The following is a 16735-nucleotide window of genomic DNA, read 5'->3' as shown; positions in this document are numbered from 1 at the left end:
TGTAACAGTAAACCTTGGCTTGCGTGCCAACACCTCAGCGGTGCACTTGCCTGTGGGTCTCAGCTACCAAACATCTGTTTCTTCACGTGCTCTTTGGTCCCTGAATGATAACCTCTGTCTTTTTCAGGAGCTTCCCCTTCCAGCGTGCTTCATCACTCACACCCGTTATCTCCTTGAGAACCAGAAAGAATCGAGGGGTAGACATGTAGTCAGGAAAGTACCCACTTACTGGCTAGTGATGACGGACTAGAAGAAAATGTGGGTGTCCTTAAAGTGGGCCTTCCATCCCTGCCCCAGTCTAGCTCCTGGGACACAGTCCAAACCCCTCCCTTGCCTCCTCCCTGAGCGCAGCACCCTTCAGTTCAGGGGCTCGGGAGTGGAAGGAGTGCCCTAAAAGAGGGCTGGTGTCGATGGAAGTTTCTGATTGTGGACCAGCAGAAAGGGCGAGAACAGCTCCTGCCCCAGTGTCCCCTGGAATGTTGGTCTGGTGTCCCATAGCAGCTGGAAAAGAAGAAGTTAGAAAACCTCCCTCTGTTGGTCTCACTAGCCCAAGGACAGTAGCTGAGTGCGTGTGGCATGGCACCCCTCTCTCTAGCTGGGAAAACACGTGGGGTCTTGTCCTCCCAGGTTGCTGACATGGCGTCAGGCAAACAGATTCAGCTGATCAACCGCAAGTCCCTGCGTGCTCTCACTGCCCAGCTGCTGGTGTTGCTGATGTCTTGGGAAGGAGCCACCCACCTGTCTGTCGATGAGCTCAAGAGGCGTTATGAAACTACCCACAGTGCTCCCCTCAACCCCTGTGAATATGGATTCATGACCTTGACCGAACTTCTGAAGAGTCTGCCCTACTTAGTGGAGGTATGAATATTGACAGTTCTGTGGAGCCGTCTTATGAGAACCGCGGAACCATATGTTTCCGGATCACTTGATGGTCTGGCTTAGAGGATGTAGAGCTGGAAGGGACCAGTCGGTCATTTCGTAGTTGAACAAACCGAGGCGTAGCAGGGGTGTGGGCACCTTGCCCAAACGAGTAGCAAGCTAAGAGGGAAGCCTGGGCCTCCTGAGTCTCAGGCTGGGGTGCTTTGTTATATACTGGCTGCAGTTTGCTACCGTTAGGTATGTCTGAATTAGACGGATTTTGTGGGGGCTCCGGGCGACTCATCAGTCAGGCACAGGTCAGAAAGGAAGGCTGGTCACCCAGGTTGCCTTTTAAGAATAGCACTTAAGGTTAGAAAAATCATAAGACAATAGTACAGAAATAGATAAAGCCCCCTCCACCCCACAAAATTATATCAAAATTGACCCTAGATGTTAAAAATTCGACCAATTACCACCAAAGGGGCTATAAGATCGTTGAAATTTACGCCAGGACCAGATAGGTTCACAGTTGGATTTTTAACTGACTTTTAAAGCATAACTCCAACTTCCTAAAAATCATTCTAGGCCGTGTTGAAAGCACATAACTCACCACTTCATTTTATGAAGCCGAAGAAACTTTAATACCAAAACCTAAGAGTCCCCCAGAAAACAATGGTTCTAAATAGGATATTAACCAGTAAAATCCAGCAACATAGGAAGAGAGTGGTATACCGTTGTTACCAAATAACCATGTGATTGATAAGTAAATAATTAAAAGATACTGACAAAAAGTCTCTCCTTGGCCAAACTTAGGCCAGCCTCCTGGGAGCCGCCTTATAGACTAGACAATGACCTTGGATGCCTTAGTAATTTTCCATCCACCAACACCCCCTTCCTCCTTGCCTATAAATCCCCACTTTTCTCTCTTGTATTCAGAATCGAGCCCAAGTCTATACTGGTGTTCTTTCTTTTCCTTTGTTGTGGTAGTTCTTAAATAAAAGGTATTTTTCCTACTTTAACTACTGTGCAGTTCTGGTTTGTTCCCCAGTACCAAATCCAACATTTTCTAGAGTCTCTCAGTTCTCTGTTACATGAACACTGGTTCTAGGAGGCGTAAATAGATGATCCAATACAAAAGGCTTTCTGTGGCCAGTGAGGGTTGGGAAATACCCCTTCCCTTAGAGATTTTCAGTGTACATTAAGACTCTGGAAAGGTTTCTGGTAAAGGACTTTGTTTACTTGAGGACAGAAGAGCTTTGGGGTTTCTTCCCTTAATGCCCCGCAAGAATACCACTGTCGTCATCCTGCAGCACAGTGTTCCTTGGAAGGCCACTTTGGGAGTGCGAGTTCCCTGGGCTCAGTCCCTGCTGTCTGAGGCAGCTCTCTTCCCTCCTCACTGCCTCCTTGTTTGAGACCTCAGGTTGGCTAGTTTCCTTCCTTTCTGACACACAGTTCCCTCAGACCTCTGCCGGCTTAGAGGCACAGATAGAACCAAGGTTTGCTCAAGGCGCTGCTTTCTCTCTGAGGAGATCCTTGGATGAACCCCTCCTCCTCCTCCTCCCTGGCTTGTTGTCCCTTTTCAAGTTGACTTGGTGCCTTTTCATTCTCAGCTGGCGGCCCGGACCCCTGGGGGGCAAGGCCAACACTCTGGGAGTTTCTAATGCGTCTTTTTCTCTTGAGCCAGGTTTTTACTAATGACCAGACAGAGGAGTGTGTGAAGCTCACAAGCCTGTATTTGTTTGCCAAGAACGTGCGGTCTCTACTCCATACTTACCACTACCAGCAGCTTTTTCTCCATGAGTTTTCCATGGCCTATACCAAGTATGTCGGAGAAACACTGCAACCCAAGACCTACGGCTACAGTAGTGTGGAGGAGCTCTTGGGAGCAATCCCTCAGGTGCGTGTCTGCCGAGCTTCTTGGAGAGCGTCTTCCGGGACAGCCTCAGGCCCGTCTCCTGCACAGGAGGTGGAAGTGCTGCCGGGTCGATGACGTGGCGGGCATTTTGAAAAACATACCATTGGCATAAAATGAATGACTTCAGCATTTCTCCTTCATTCTGCGAGCCCGTATTAAGTTCCTGTCTGCCAGGTGATAAGGTGATGGCGTGAGGTCAGGGCACCTGAACAGGTGATGAGGCAGTGCGGTTGGTGCAGCCATTTTTGGGTGCAGTGAGGAGGGACCACGAGCAGGGCCCATGCCCGGGCTTGGGGTTCGTTCTAGGGCCGAGATGTCGGGGATGCGTAGAAGTGAACCCTGTGACAGAAGGGGCTGTGTAAGCGCATGCAGGGTAGTGACCAGCAGTGTGGAAGGTTCAGGGCATTTACAAGTAGGCAGGGGCCCATCAGTGAAGCAGGAGCTCACTTGAGGGGGCCTTCCTCCTTCAGGTGAGCGGGAGGCCTGGAGGGGAGGGCAGGGGGGAGTCTCAGGTTTGTGTGCGGAAAGCACCAATGTCACTGCTGCCACCCGGACCGGTGGAAGGGGAGGAGAGGGCTTGGCGAGGATCCTGGCCGTGGCCGGAGTCCAGGTAGGAGTGACACCCAAAGCGCACCTGTGCGAGAGGGATGGGGGAGGCAGGGAGGACCTGGTGAGGCTGAGGTCGGGGGCTCGGTGACAGGTGCGTGTGGGGCGGTGCAGGGAGCGAAGGACCTCTGCTGCGCTCTTGCTCTGCTAAGGACGTGGAGAGAGGACTTCGTTTTAGACGTAGGACCGGGGACTTGCTTTGATTCATCTCCATGAATCCTCTTAGGGTATGTTTACTAGAAAAATTAGTAAGGGCTCTCCTGTGAGAACTGTCTCCTTTAATAGACCAGAACTGGCGTTTGGGAGATGGTCTTTGGAAGAGCCGCAAAGCCTATTTTTAAAGCTGAGTCTCACCGTTTTTAGACTACGCATCTTCTTGTAAGGGACGTGTTTCTGCCAGCTTCTATCACTTTAAAAGCTAAAAGAAGCATAGAAAATTTTTCCTTGGCGTCACTTTCTAACTTGTGAGGTATTTCGGGTCAGCACAGTTGGTCACGTTCTGCCTGGATTTAGGACTTATTTCCTCTCCTTTTCCACTGCTTAACCACTAGTATGTCTTGTGTGCAGGTGGTCTGGATCAAAGGACATGGTCATAAGAGAATTGTAGTGTTAAAAAATGACATGAAAAGTAAGTAAGCACCCATCCCCTCCCCGCTCTGGAAACCCCGGTTGTCTCACCGACTTCTCCCTCTGATGGGCCCTCTTGGTCCTCCAGGCCGTGTGAGTTCACTCGGGCTCTCCCCGGTCAGTCCTGAAGACCAGCCCTCGGCCACAGAGCACCTCCCGGCGGTGCCCGAATCTTGCACAGCCCCAGAACCCAAACTTGGAGCAGGCAGCGATGGTAAGCGTGGAAAAACGGAACGAAGCTTGTGAGATGCTGCAGGTGGCCGGGAGTGGGTAGGGGGTGGGGGTGGAAAAGGACCACAGTGGGTTGTTTTCCTTCGTTAAAGTCAAGTCTTCTTACATTTTCCAAAGCAGTCTGGCGTTTAGTTGGTACCTGAAAACCTGGCCTGCTTTTGATGGCATTTTATGGTTAGCGGTTAAGGCTTTTAAAGCATGTGGACGCCCCTGTAGTGACAATATGTGAGCCCAGTTCAGATGTTCGAGGACAAAATTTCTTGGACACTTGTTAAAATGGTATTTTAAGACTATGGCGGTAGGGTCAACTCTGCTGCACTAGAGGAGGGAGATCGAACTCAGCTCTGAATACAAGGGTGAGGGAGCAGTGTGACTGGGTGGCTCAGTCAGTTAAGTGTGTGACTGTTGATTTTGGCTCAGGTTGTGATCACAGGGATTGTGAGTTCGAGCCCCGTGTCGGCCTCTGGGCTGACAGTATAGAGCCTGCTTGGGATATTCCCCCTCCCTCCCTCCCTCCCTCCCTCCCTCTCTCTCTCTCTCTCTCTCTCTCTCTCTCTCTCTCTCTCTCTCTCTCAGAAATAAATAAACTTAAAAGTGGGGTGGGTGGGGATGTTTTAGTCAAGGAGCAGAGTGAGGGGGGACATCTGGGGTGGAGGATTGGGGACCTTGTTCAGAGAGCAGGGGTGCGACTTCTCACAAAACCCTGCAAGATATTTGCTAAGAGCAGACTTGGCAAGGACCGGACAGACATGGAAGGCCAAGGTCAAGGCCTGTGGGGAAGAGGGTTCAAAGGGCCTGGGCTAAAGTTGGATCAAGGATAGTCTTTGTCACAGGATCTCCCTGGGAAAGACTGGATAATAATATATTAATAATACTAAGAACAACAGTGGCTCACTTAGATTTTATGTGGAACCTTCTCTGGCTAGAAGCTGGCTTGAGCTCTGTAGCAATTTTAACTTTATTGTAAGGGTTTTGGGTGGGTCCATTGCTGTGTATGCGCCTTCAGTCTTCATACGACCGCGTTAGTCGCTAGTTAGAAGTGTTGCCGTGGCCTGTGCGTGTCCAGCGCCTCACGTGTGCAGCGTGTAAGACTTTCTAGAGCTCCTGAAGGAGCTCTGTGCCCTCAGCTGTCACGCGTTGCCTCCAGTCTACAAATGAGGGACCCAAGTTCTGGGAGGTTAAAGGGCTTACTTACCCAGGTTCACTCAGTTGGGGAGTGACAGAACCGGGGTTCAGCTCTTCCGGTTCGGAGCTCTGGCTCATTTAACTACTTTATACACCATCTGTGGATTCTTGTTTCTCCTCTTTAGAAGCCGATTGTGGAACCCCCCCCCCCCTTTTTTTTTTTTTTTTTTTTTTTGGCTCTGGCCCTTAGGAGATTGCTATTCCTGAGAACGGGAAATACTGGCTTGTGACATTTCCCTCACCAAAGAGTGACCAAGGCCTTTCTGTTAATGGCTTTTTTTTTTTTCTTTTTTTTTTAAACTGAGGGTTTTTGAGTACTTCCTGGCCTTTTTCATCCTGAAGGCCGGGAAAGAAGGCCTCAGGTACAGTCTCACGGTAGAGTCACGCCTGCCTTCTCTGTCCAGGGCCCCATCAAACCGAGCAGGAGCTCCTCCGCCTGACCAACGACTCCCCCGTGGACCTCCTGTGTGCGCCCGTCCCGTCATGCCTGCCGTCCCCTCAGCTGAGACCAGATCCTGTCATCCTCCAGTCTGCTGATCTCATTCAGTTTGAGGAGCACCCTCAAGCGCCTTCTGGTAGGATGCACTGTGTTGTTGCGGGGGTTTTCTCTGTGGATTAAAAGAGAAAAGAATGATGCCAGTGTGGTAAACGTTAGATGGAGGTGGGGAGCACCTGTGGTTTTTCAGGCACAAAAATACCTGCACTGATGATGATTATTCAGGACCCTGTTTTCCTGTCAGTCTTCCTGCAAAACTAGGCTCACAGCCCGGGGTGGCTCAGGGAGCGGCAGGCCTGGACAGGCGGTGGGTCTGGAGGGCTGATGCAGCCGGGCTGTGGACCAGGCCCCGGGGGCGTGTGGAGGGCTTGCTGGGCGTGTGTTCCCCGCCTGCATATAGGGCAATGGCTCGTGGGCGCACCTGGCACCAGCCGCACGCGGCAGCCCAGTCTGGCCTAGAGTTGGGTGGCTGCCCCGCGTCCCCGGGCCTTGTGAGGCTGTGAGCAGGGGAGGGGGAGAGGGCGTCTGTGACGTGAACTCTGGGCTCCGCACAGTGATCTGAGAAGGGACGGGAAGCTGGCCGCCTGGAGCACCGACCTGGTGCCGGCCCCGTGTGTCCCCCTTGTGCCTGACCCCACGCTTGGGCTCACAGGCATGTTCATGCTTCACCAGAACCACAGCCTTGCAGGGCAGGTGATGAGGGGTGCAGCTTGGGCCGCCACTGGAGACCACGCTGGCCCCAGGCTGCTGGACTGGGAAGTGGCTGAGCCGGGATTTGAACCCCAGCCTTCTTGTCCTGCTTCTGTATCACCTGGCCTCCGCAGAGGATAGCCCACCGCCTCTATCGAGGCCCTTCCCTTGTTGCCTTCGTCTATCACAACGAGTTCTTCTCCGCTCTGTGTACTGTTTCCGGGGAACGCCAGGCATAGCCTCGTGTTGCCCGGTGAAAGAACTGAGGCTGTTTATCTGGAAAGTGGGAGGGGAAACATACACGTGGCTCTTGCCCCTAGACGGTGTGACCTGTGACAGAAGGAGGAGCGTCCGTCTGTCTCAAGGAGGCACAGCTAGAGGGGCGTATGGTGGATAGTAATGCTTCCGTGGGGTTGTGGCTGTGGTGCATTTAGTAAACGTGGGCTCCCCCATGCGCGTGTGACGGGCACAAATGTGATTGCAATGGCGTCTGCTGTTGTCCTGAGTGTCGGCCTGAGCAGGGAGCCGGGGGTCTGCATCCCGACTCTCACTCTCTCCTCTCTGTGCCTTCGGTGCGAGAGCCCCTTACACACGCAGGGGGGTCTCTTCCAAGCAAAACTGGCCCTGTGTGTATAGCGGGCCAAGTGTTTGGGGCTCAGCCAGAGAAAGAGCAGCCTGTAAACACTGCCGGAAAAGCGGCTGTGTTTCAGTGTCTGGGTACTTGAGAGTGATTCCGACTCTGCAGCTCTCTCCCTGTCTCTGCCCACCTTAGGTCCACGCAGAGTGCTGTCCTCTGTCCGTGGAAGGGCCCGGGGCTTCCTGACACTGAGGTCCCTCCTGGTGTGAGAGTGTTCGGGTCCCAGGAGGCTAGTGGGTCTTTCCCTGACAGAGAGAATGATTGGGCACAGGATCCAGAGTGGGGAAAAAATGTTTCTGAACCATTGGCTGTTGAGTTCTGGCCAAAATGACGTTCTCTAAAACCTCATTCCCGGGAGAGCCGATGTGCAGTTCATAAAATACGTGACTTTAAGTGACTCAGAGTGACCACATAGCAGGTACGTACATTGTGACCTGGGCATGATGTTTGGTGGGTTGTTTTTGAAACATCTTTTGAGGGGCCCAGGGTGGCTCAGTAGGTTAAGCGTCCGACTCTCGGTTTCGGCTCAGGTCATGATCTCACAGTTCGTGAGTTTGAACCCGGCGTCGGGCTCCACGCCGACAGCACGGAGCCTGCCTGGCATTCTCTCTCCCTCTCTCTCTGCCCCTCCTCTGCTCTCTTTCTCTCTCTCTCTTAAAATAAATAAACTTTAAAAAAGTTTTACAAGACATTTTTTGAGGTAATCTTAGAGAGAAACTAAAAACCAACATGTCGGGCAGGTCCTAGAACTGAAGGGGTTTGCTTTTCTGTGTTTACAGAAATCATGATTTTAAACCAAGAAGAGAGCATTGAAATTCCAGTACCAGTAAAGAACAAAAACCCGGCCTCCAAGTCCAGCTCACCCTGCGTCTCAGCAGCTGCCCCAGTGCCTCCCTGCCCCTCCTCGGAAACCTCAGAGTCCCTGCTCGGCAAGGACCCCGTGGAAAGCCCGGCCAAAAAGCAACCCAAAAATAGAGTAAAATTGGCAGCCAATTTTTCCTTTGCACCTATAACCAAGCTTTGACTCGCGTTTTGAACATAGAATTAGGATGGAGAAACGCTGTCTGATTCTGCACACAAAAGTGGGTTCAAAAAACACAGCCTTTTCTGTTTGAATGAAAACCCCCTAGAAGCCACTTACTTCATCTTTAGACGTATCCCATAACGTTTTGTTTCTTTTACATTGAACACAGCCTTGAGCTGAAATGTTTTTCTTTTTTCCTCCCCTAATTATTTGGGAAAAAAAAACAACAAAAAAGCCACCCCAAAACCTCCTGGCATTTGTTAAAGAATTCTTAATATATTTTACCCAGTTTTTCTTACCACGAAATGTAATGATGTTCTCTAAGAAGAAAGCAGTGAGAACTCAGCTCGAAGGGAGTGGTTTTACTTCCCTTCAAGCCACACCCGTGGTCAAATCTTACATGTAGCACAAGATAGCCTCTGAGCCTTTGCTTCCTGGTGTTTCCAGACAGTCTGAATCAAGTGCATGGTGTGTCTTTGCATTGAAGCCTGCTCCACAGCCTGTGCGTTCACACACGGAAGCAGAAGGGCGGGCGAGGTGGTGAGAATGTGTTTTCACGTTGGATTAGGAAGGTTCCTAGCTTCCATGTGACTTGTAAGCGTGCCTTGGTTTCTTTTGTTTTTTGTAACTATGTCTGTAGTTGACAAATGTGGCTTCATGACGAAAATTTTCAAATGTTTCCGCTTCAGGGTTCCACGTAGGAGCTTTCTAGAATGTTGAGGATGTTTTAAGCTTCCCTTTTATGTTCCATTCCAGTTTGATAGGCATTGGGTTAAGGAAAAGGAGATGGCCTTGGTGTCATGAATTGAAAGTCAGCATCTGAATTCTAGCACACAGTGTTGTGTGTTGAGAGGCAATGTTGGGAAGAGAGTCTGATTTCCTAAAATATGCATGAAATGCATAAATTACAAATCAGAGCCGAGGGGGTGCGTTAACAGGAGTGATACCGATACTCTTTCCACTAGGAAGAGACAGAAGTCTATCTATACGTGTGAAGGCCAAGGTTGATCATCTTAACCTTGTATTTGTCATTTTAAACCTGGTTTCGGTAGCCGGGAAGCTTTCTGCGCGAGTGCATGTGTGTGCGCGTGCGTGTTGGCTCCGTGTCTTTTAAGAGTGTCCGCTTTTACTGTTACTTCTCGCTGTTGTTGGAAGCATGTTTGGTTGTTTTGCAGTGTCTGATGTTGCCCTTTGGGAAAAGCCAGCCTCTGAGGGAGCACTGCCCTGTGGAATGACCTTCGCCTCGAGGTGGCAGAGGCATCCGGTGACGGTGACCTCTCACCCCTCCTGGAGAAACCTGACATTTACAATGGGTTGTATTTGTTGGGCAAAAAGGCGGATTCATTCATAGAGCAGAGAGAACCCGTGGGCTTAAGGTCTTCTGCTACGGAGATGGTTTCTTTGGGGGAATTGTTCATATTTTGTAATTTCTAGAAGGCCAGAGAGTGGGCTCTGATTTCTTCATAGCCAGCATTTGGATAAAATGCCACAGAACAAGGGCTAGAGAGAGATTTTTACAAGTCAGGTTTTTGTTCCCCAAAATCTCTAAAATGAAGCCAGTGATTCTCAGTTCTCCACACATGGCCCCAGTCGAGATGGAACAGCACTGGAAAAGCCTTCCAAGCATTATGGCCCCTCTGCGAACCCTCTGGGAACGAAGGCATTTCCTCTACAGACATAGGACGGCAGGAAGTCAAATACAGATGTGCAATTTTTTTTTAAGAAGCTTTTAAACAGTGTAATAAAGTTGGTGTTGAGAACCTCAGTTGCCTTATCCTGAGACTTCTTAAGGCTGAGTTTGCACTCTTGGACTTTAGTTTTGCTCGCAGATGCGGGATTGACTTTAAAAACGTAAGAGGTACCATTACAAGTCACTTAGGGACAGTCTCAGAGCGGCTTCTTTGAGCAACAGACAGAGAAGAGCCTGCAGACGTACGCTGTCATGGGAGTCTGGTCGAACCGAACCGCTCGCCGGGGTCACCAGTCAGCCTGGGACGCGTGTGTGACTCTAACGGTCGCTGTTGGAAGGTGAGAGAACACAGCGAGAGCTCGGTGTGTCGGTGATGTACTCCACAACGGCCAGTCTGATCGTGATCTATTTTTTTATCCAGAGGCTTAATTAAATGATGTGACAAAATGATGTATGAGAATTAAGACAATGAAATTCTTTATTTCTGGGTGGAAAGATGTACCAGATTAGATTTATCTGTTTAAAAAAAAAAAAAAAAAAAAAAAGACAAAAAGTCGTCACCAAACCCCCCTTTCCCATCTTGCACTGTTTGTTTTGGATTGGGCTTGGGGGAAGAGATGTTTTTCTTAACTGTCTACTTTGTTTCAACACTTTCTTTGTGGTTCAAGTGCTGTTTTGTGTGTTGGGACCAAACAGTTGTCAATAAACTTTACAAAGCAAGCATCTAATTGGAGTTTTCTGAGTTGATGTGGGATTTGTTTGTGGGGTGGGACGAAAGGCCAGTCCAGCCCTCTCTCTGTGTTGGGTTCCCCCAACTTCGCACCCCTTCTGAAAAGTCTGTCAGGGAGAGCACATCAACCTGACATCTCAGCGGCCCTTTCTGTTTGGCACACGGCCCTGGACGGTGGCCAGGCTGTTGGTGCTTCGTGTTCTGGACCGTCCAGGGTCTCCAGCCGAGTTCCAGGCATGATCACATGTGGGGCGAATGACAGTAGCCGCAAACCCCCTCTGGTTATAAGCCTGAGATAATCCCTCGGATCTCTGTCCCTGTGAGAGAAATCCATTTTTGCAGGCTACCTTGTTTTTTGGCCACTCCCTGGGCATGCTTTCCGAACAAGCCCATCTGGAAAAGACTTCTTACACAGATTCCACTGTGAAGCCCATCCCCTGAGACCACCGTGACCCCTTGCAGGAATCTGAAAGCACCCAGAAGACACCTGAATGTTTGGATAAATTGCTTCTTCATGAAGTACAATTATTTTTTAAAGCCCAACATTAAAAAGCTCTTAAAAGCCCTTGGCGATCCTTTCCGAACATCTTCCGCGGTAGCAAACCTTTGCGGAAAACCTTGGGCGGCAACCGTACCCCTTTTGAGGGAGGCAAGGAGGTTTCGTGGGTCCGGACTGGGATTTGCGATGGGCACTGCCTCTCTCCTTGTGCATTTCCACGCGGTGTGGAGGCGGTGGCTTCGAAGATGGCCAGCTGAGTGAAGGCCCCCCCCCTCTCCTTGCACAGGAGGTGGGTGTCGACATCTAGAACCTGGCTCCAGAAGCTTCGCCCTAGCTGTTCCCCTCATCACCGTGAGGAGCGTGGTGCTCTGGGATTTCTCTTCCTGTTTTCTAGCTGCTTCATGTGGGCAGAGGTCGAGTCGCGGCTCAGGAGCATCCCCGCTGCTCCCCGTACCGGTGACCTGCCGTAGCCTCCGCTCACGCCGTGGATTGGACGGGTCGCACGTTGGCCCTGGGCCTGAGCAGGAGCGGGCCCCCTGACTCGCTGCCCCATGAACCGGCGGCCAGGGTGGCCTCCACTCCTTTCTTACCTGGCCTGCACTCCTTTACCACCCGCTCCCACAATAAATAGATAATGGGCAGTCTGCTGGTTAACAGCATCAGCGTCCCCTAATGCCAGTCTTTGAGGACAGATGTAGAGAAGACGAGCAAATTCGCTTGTCTGCGTTACTCCTTCCCAGGAAAGTTCTAGACTGTCTCCCTGGGAGGCTGGCAGCCCTGGGAAACAGGAGGAAATAGCCGGTCGTCTCTGGGACAGGGTCAGCAAATGATGGAAATAGCGGGAAAGAGAGAACCCCCCCCCCCCCCCCCACTTTTCAGGTGCGCAAGGCCAGGAGCTTTGAAGATCTCAAGTCGGAAATAGAGGGCTGGTACTTTCCTCAGCAAAGCGAAGAGAACAATTCCCATTTCCTGGGAAGGAAGGATTTGGAAATGGGGAACTCGGAGCACAGAGGAGGAAGGAGGAAGGACATGTGGGTGGAAAGCAAGTGGTGGCTGCCACAGTATGAACCAGCCAGGAGCGCTGTGGGGGGTCAAGGGCAGGGCGGAGCCGTCTCTTCCGGCCATGGGAAAGCCTCTTCTAACACCCTTGCCCAAAAGCCTTCCCAGATGCAGGGCCTGGCATGGGAGAACCCCCCACTCCCGCTTCCCACCCTTTGTCTCTCAGAGTTTATTTTATTTTATTTTTTTGAATTTTTTAAAACATTATTTTTGAGAGACAGAGAGACAGAGCGTGAGTGGGGGAGAGGCAGAGAGAGGGAGACACAGAATCCAAAGCAGATTCTAGGCTCTGAGCTGTCAGCGCAGAGCCTGACGCAAGCTTCCAACTCACAAACCACAAGATCATGACCTGAGCCGAAGTTGGATGCCCAACTGACTGAGCCACCCAGGCGCCCCCTCCCTCAGAGTTTCTGATGTCACTCACAGTGAGTGCATGCAAGTGACCCACAGGCTTGCAGGGACCCTGCCCTCGGTGTAGGCAGCCTCTGAATCTGGTGTGTGGCCCAGACATGGGATCGGGAAAGAAATCCCTTTTTGCTTCCCTACGTGAGGAGGATAATAGGGTTTTGTACATGTACGTGGACTCTGAGTCCTGACCCCACCGACCTCCCCCATCTTCCCCGCCCCCCCCCCCCATCACGCATGAGGACGAAAGCCCTGGGTTTTGTTGGCTGTCAGCTGGAAGCCACCTGGAGGCCATCCACCGTTCCCTGCCACATGGGATCCCTCAAAACGGCGGCTTAGTTCATCCAACCCGGGAGGAGAACCTCCTCCAGTCCTCTAAGAGGGAGCCTCATAGAATGTGACCTCATCAACGGAGGGGCCTCCCGTGATCCTTGCCAACTTCCGTCAAGTAGAAGAAGCCAGCCACAGGCGCCCAGGTGATCCTGGAGTATTTGACGAATGAGGGAGTGACCGAGGAGGAAGGCCTGAGACACCCAGTCGAGCTCCTGGTGTGAGAGGAGAGGGCTCCCGGCCCTAAACCTTCCGAGGGCCGGCAGCCAAGTTTCACAGCCGCAAGGGCCCCGAGAGACCGACTTGTAGTTCACGCGCCTTCCACCTCCGCGCCGAGGTTTCCAAGTGGGAACAGGAGGCTTCAAGGACTGAAGCAGAGAACCCCCCACCGGCCCCGCGAGGAACTCGGGGGCTGGGCATGTGACTGTTAGAAAAACAGGACAACAGGCCCGAAATGGAATTGCTGATGCTGAGCTCCGTGTCACCAAACCGGCACTTCCCTACCGTTTTCGGCTCTTCCAGAAAAAGAATCCCGAACCAGTCCGTCAGGAGTCTCCCGATCGGCTCTGATCAAGTAATCTGCCCGACAGAGCCCAGTGGCCCCCTATTCCGTTAGCTGCCCCCTCCCACATTCCCGCCGCCTCTGTGCTTTACCGCTGGCCTAGGGGGACAGAAAGCCCACAACTGTTCGTCAAGACGCGAAACCCGCCACAGCTGCTTCTCCTGTGGGCGGAGAGTCAAGGAGCCACAAACACCTTCTCGGGAGAGAAATAAACCTTGGTGGGCGGAGGGGGCCCCGGGGGCCGGCTAGCAGTGTCCTAGGCTTCTCTGGAAACGCCACGGGGCCTGGAGTGAGGTCAGCGAGAGGGCGGCAGGGAGCTGAACTGTCTCAAAGCCGGAGGGCAATCGCTGATGGGGAGGCCAGGGACACACGTGAGCCCCGTGGGGGCTGGAGGCAGAGCTGGTGGCAAAAGGAGTGGCCCATCTTCACTGGTGTGTGCGGCTGTGATGCAAACCCGCACCCACCTCCGTAAGCATTCTGGAAGGTCGGCTTCACGTCCCAAGGCCTGTGCAGCTTGCCTTCTGTGGCGAGTGGGGAAAGCTGGTGAGTTTCCTGTGGGACTTGGCGGGAGGAGGGAGGGGACAGCCGTGGGAAGGGATGTGAGGGGTGTGGAGAGCTGGTGGGGGGCGTGGTCCAGGGCACGTGTGACTCAGGGACCGTAAGCCCCGGGAAGGTGCGAACATCTTGGAGAAGCACGGGGAGTGGGGCTTCAGGTGACATTCAGGTTACGACGACTCTTATTGCCTGTTCCCCCGTCTGCTCACGGTCAGCTTCACGAGGGCAGGCCCCAGCGGGTCTTACTGTCTGCCCCAGGCCCCCCAAGAACCCTGGCGAGGCTTGGGCTGACCATGGCTCCTAAGAACCCGCTTTTCTAAGCACATCGTTAGTGCCTTATCTACCACGTGTACTGCTCCAAAGCCATCCCACATAGTTCATGTCCCGCGAATGCCCCACTGTTCTCCATGTGACAGGGCTGGACGCGGAGGTGCAGAGCGGGGAGGCATCGTCCGGGCACACCCGGGAGGGTTTCGGCTGGGATTTTTCACCCCGGCGGGCTGACTCCACGCCGAGCCCTTTGTCGCCTCCCAGGTTACTTGCCCTTTTGCTAAGCCTGCTGGTCGGGGGTTTTGTTCAGATTTAACCCCGGTGAGAAGGCCTAGCCCTGCCCTCCTGTTTGACGTTCGTCTCCCCCACTGGAAAGCAAGTTCCAGGAAGGCAGCACCGCCCCTGCCCCGTTCTTCCGTGTCCCCCGGTCCCTGCCGGGTGCTGCCTTCACCGGGGGCATTAAACACACGAACGAATGGAAAAACCACCTGGCTTTGCTCCTCAAGCCGGCTTTCCCGAGGGTCTTGCCCCAGCCCCTGTCGCTCACCCAGCCCTCCTGACTCAGGACGTGGCCACATCCTGCGGGCCCCTTTGACCAAATTCTTAAGGTCACGGGACCTCTGTGGATGCTGCAGAACCTCCGGGTGTTCCTGCTGTTCCTCCAGTTTGTTCCCTGAAAGGACGGTGTGAGCAGGGGTGTGAAGCCGGGCGAACAGTGAGGCTGGAGGTAGAAAAGGCCTCGGAGGTGCTGGGCCTCAAGTAAAGCGTTGCCAACCGGGCCCAAGCCCCAAGCCTTTACGACGAGGGCGGGGGCAGGTGCCGGAGAGCTTGGGCCTGGGGAGCAGCAGCACGTTAGATCTGCATGTTAGGAAGGTCATTGTGGCTTCAGCCTGGCACACGGGGTAGACCAGAGGAAGGGCTGGCAGGGAATCTGAGGAGTTCGTGGCACAGGCAGTGACACGTGAGGGCCCGGGAGAGGTGACAACAGGCGGCAGAGCGGGAACCACATAACCCCAGGAGGCTTCGGTGGCTGCGGCACTACAGCTGAGGGGATGCGACGGGGTGGAATGGGGGGGGAGGAACGGTGTAGGAAGGGGCCGGGTCCAGGGGGCCTTTTCATCCGCGTGGGAGAAGCCGGATCTCGCCCTTAAAGACGCGGGCGCCATTTCACAGAGGGAATGACATTTACGTTTGCGTTATTCAGAAAATCAGCCGGCCGCTGGGTGGAGCGTGACGGGTGCTGAGGAGGCCAGTGACGAGCCACCGCAGCTGATGAAGCAAAAGGTGACGGTGGTTACACTGGGGGCGTTGTGGTGTGGACAGACCCTGGGGAAACTCAGGAGGCAGAAGCTAAGGACGCGGCAGTCAGGTGGGTGTGTGGAGGAACGGCCAAGTCAAGGTCAAGTCCTGGGACAGTCGTTCTTGAGATGGGAAACACCAGGGGACGCTGAGGCAGTTTAGGGTGGGGGTTAGCCAACTTTTTCGTAAAGGGCCAGAGTAAATATTTTAGGATTTGCCGGCCATGAAGTTTCTGTCATAACTACTCAACTCTGCTGTTGTAGCTGAAAGCAGCCAGAGACACCATAGACACAAATGCTCTTGACTATCTGCCAATAAAACTCGATTTACAAAAACAAGTGATGGGACAGTTGACTGACCCCTGATCTAGGACACGGCACATTTGACGTGCCTACTCTGGTTCCAAATGGAGATCCTAGGAAGCAGTTGGGGGAAATGAGTCTGAGTACAGCGGGGAGAAAGGTCTAGGTGAAAGAGAGACTCCGGGAGCAGTCGGGGGCCATGGCCATCTAAGGCCAGGAGAAGGGAGGAGCAGAATGCTGAGAGCCGGGCTTGAGGTCAAGGACAAGAGAAAGGAGACTGGAGAGAGGTCCTCCCGCATGGTGGAAGTTTCGCCTAGATGATGAGGGAGCATGGGGCAAGCTGAGGGCAAAGTACAGGCTAAGAGCACCCCCAACACCCCGCCCCCCCCCCCCAGTACCCCTTCCTCCTCTGCAGGTGGGACTTGTGTGATATTCCTCAGACACTCCCGGCTACCCAAGAACAAAGGCAAGGGTAGTTTAAGTGCTTGCCACAGCGATGTGGGAAACAAAGGCAAAGGAGAAATTAAATCCCTTACTGCCTACAACCCACTGACAAGTCCTTGAAACAGGCAGAGCCCCCTCCCTCTAGAAGCTCAGCTGTCTCACTGATGACACTATGCTAGGGGCAAAAGGGAATCTCGGCTTAACATTATCCTGACTCCCCCCAGGATCCTGTAAGTCTACGTCAGCATAGAAAAAAGTCCTTTGGAAACTTCCTTTATCTCAATCTCCTCCAAGATATATGCAGACAACCATACTCCAAGC

General features: G+C 52.8%; 1 protein-coding gene across 8 annotated transcripts in view; it reads left to right on the top strand.

The window, feature by feature from the left end:
* Nucleotides 1-10682, top strand: part of MARF1 (meiosis regulator and mRNA stability factor 1) — a 39675-nt gene extending 28993 nt beyond the window's left edge. For all 8 annotated transcript variants that reach the window (XM_027043189.2, XM_053213390.1, XM_027043188.2 and 5 more), the window contains 6 exons: nt 628-858; nt 2543-2755; nt 3947-4007; nt 4095-4220; nt 5827-5997; nt 8025-10682. In XM_027043189.2, the coding sequence (XP_026898990.1) occupies nt 628-858; nt 2543-2755; nt 3947-4007; nt 4095-4220; nt 5827-5997; nt 8025-8269 (1047 nt within the window). In that variant the 3' untranslated portion in view covers nt 8270-10682. The remainder of the gene's footprint in view (nt 1-627; nt 859-2542; nt 2756-3946; nt 4008-4094; nt 4221-5826; nt 5998-8024) is intronic.
* The last annotated feature ends 6053 nt before the right edge of the window (nt 10683-16735 follow it).

The sequence above is a fragment of the Acinonyx jubatus genome, chromosome E3 (genome assembly GCF_027475565.1).
Source record: "Acinonyx jubatus isolate Ajub_Pintada_27869175 chromosome E3, VMU_Ajub_asm_v1.0, whole genome shotgun sequence".
NCBI classification, from domain to species: domain Eukaryota; kingdom Metazoa; phylum Chordata; class Mammalia; order Carnivora; family Felidae; genus Acinonyx; species Acinonyx jubatus.
Note: the sequence above shows the minus strand (reverse complement) of the source record. Positions and strands in the feature narration are given on the sequence as shown.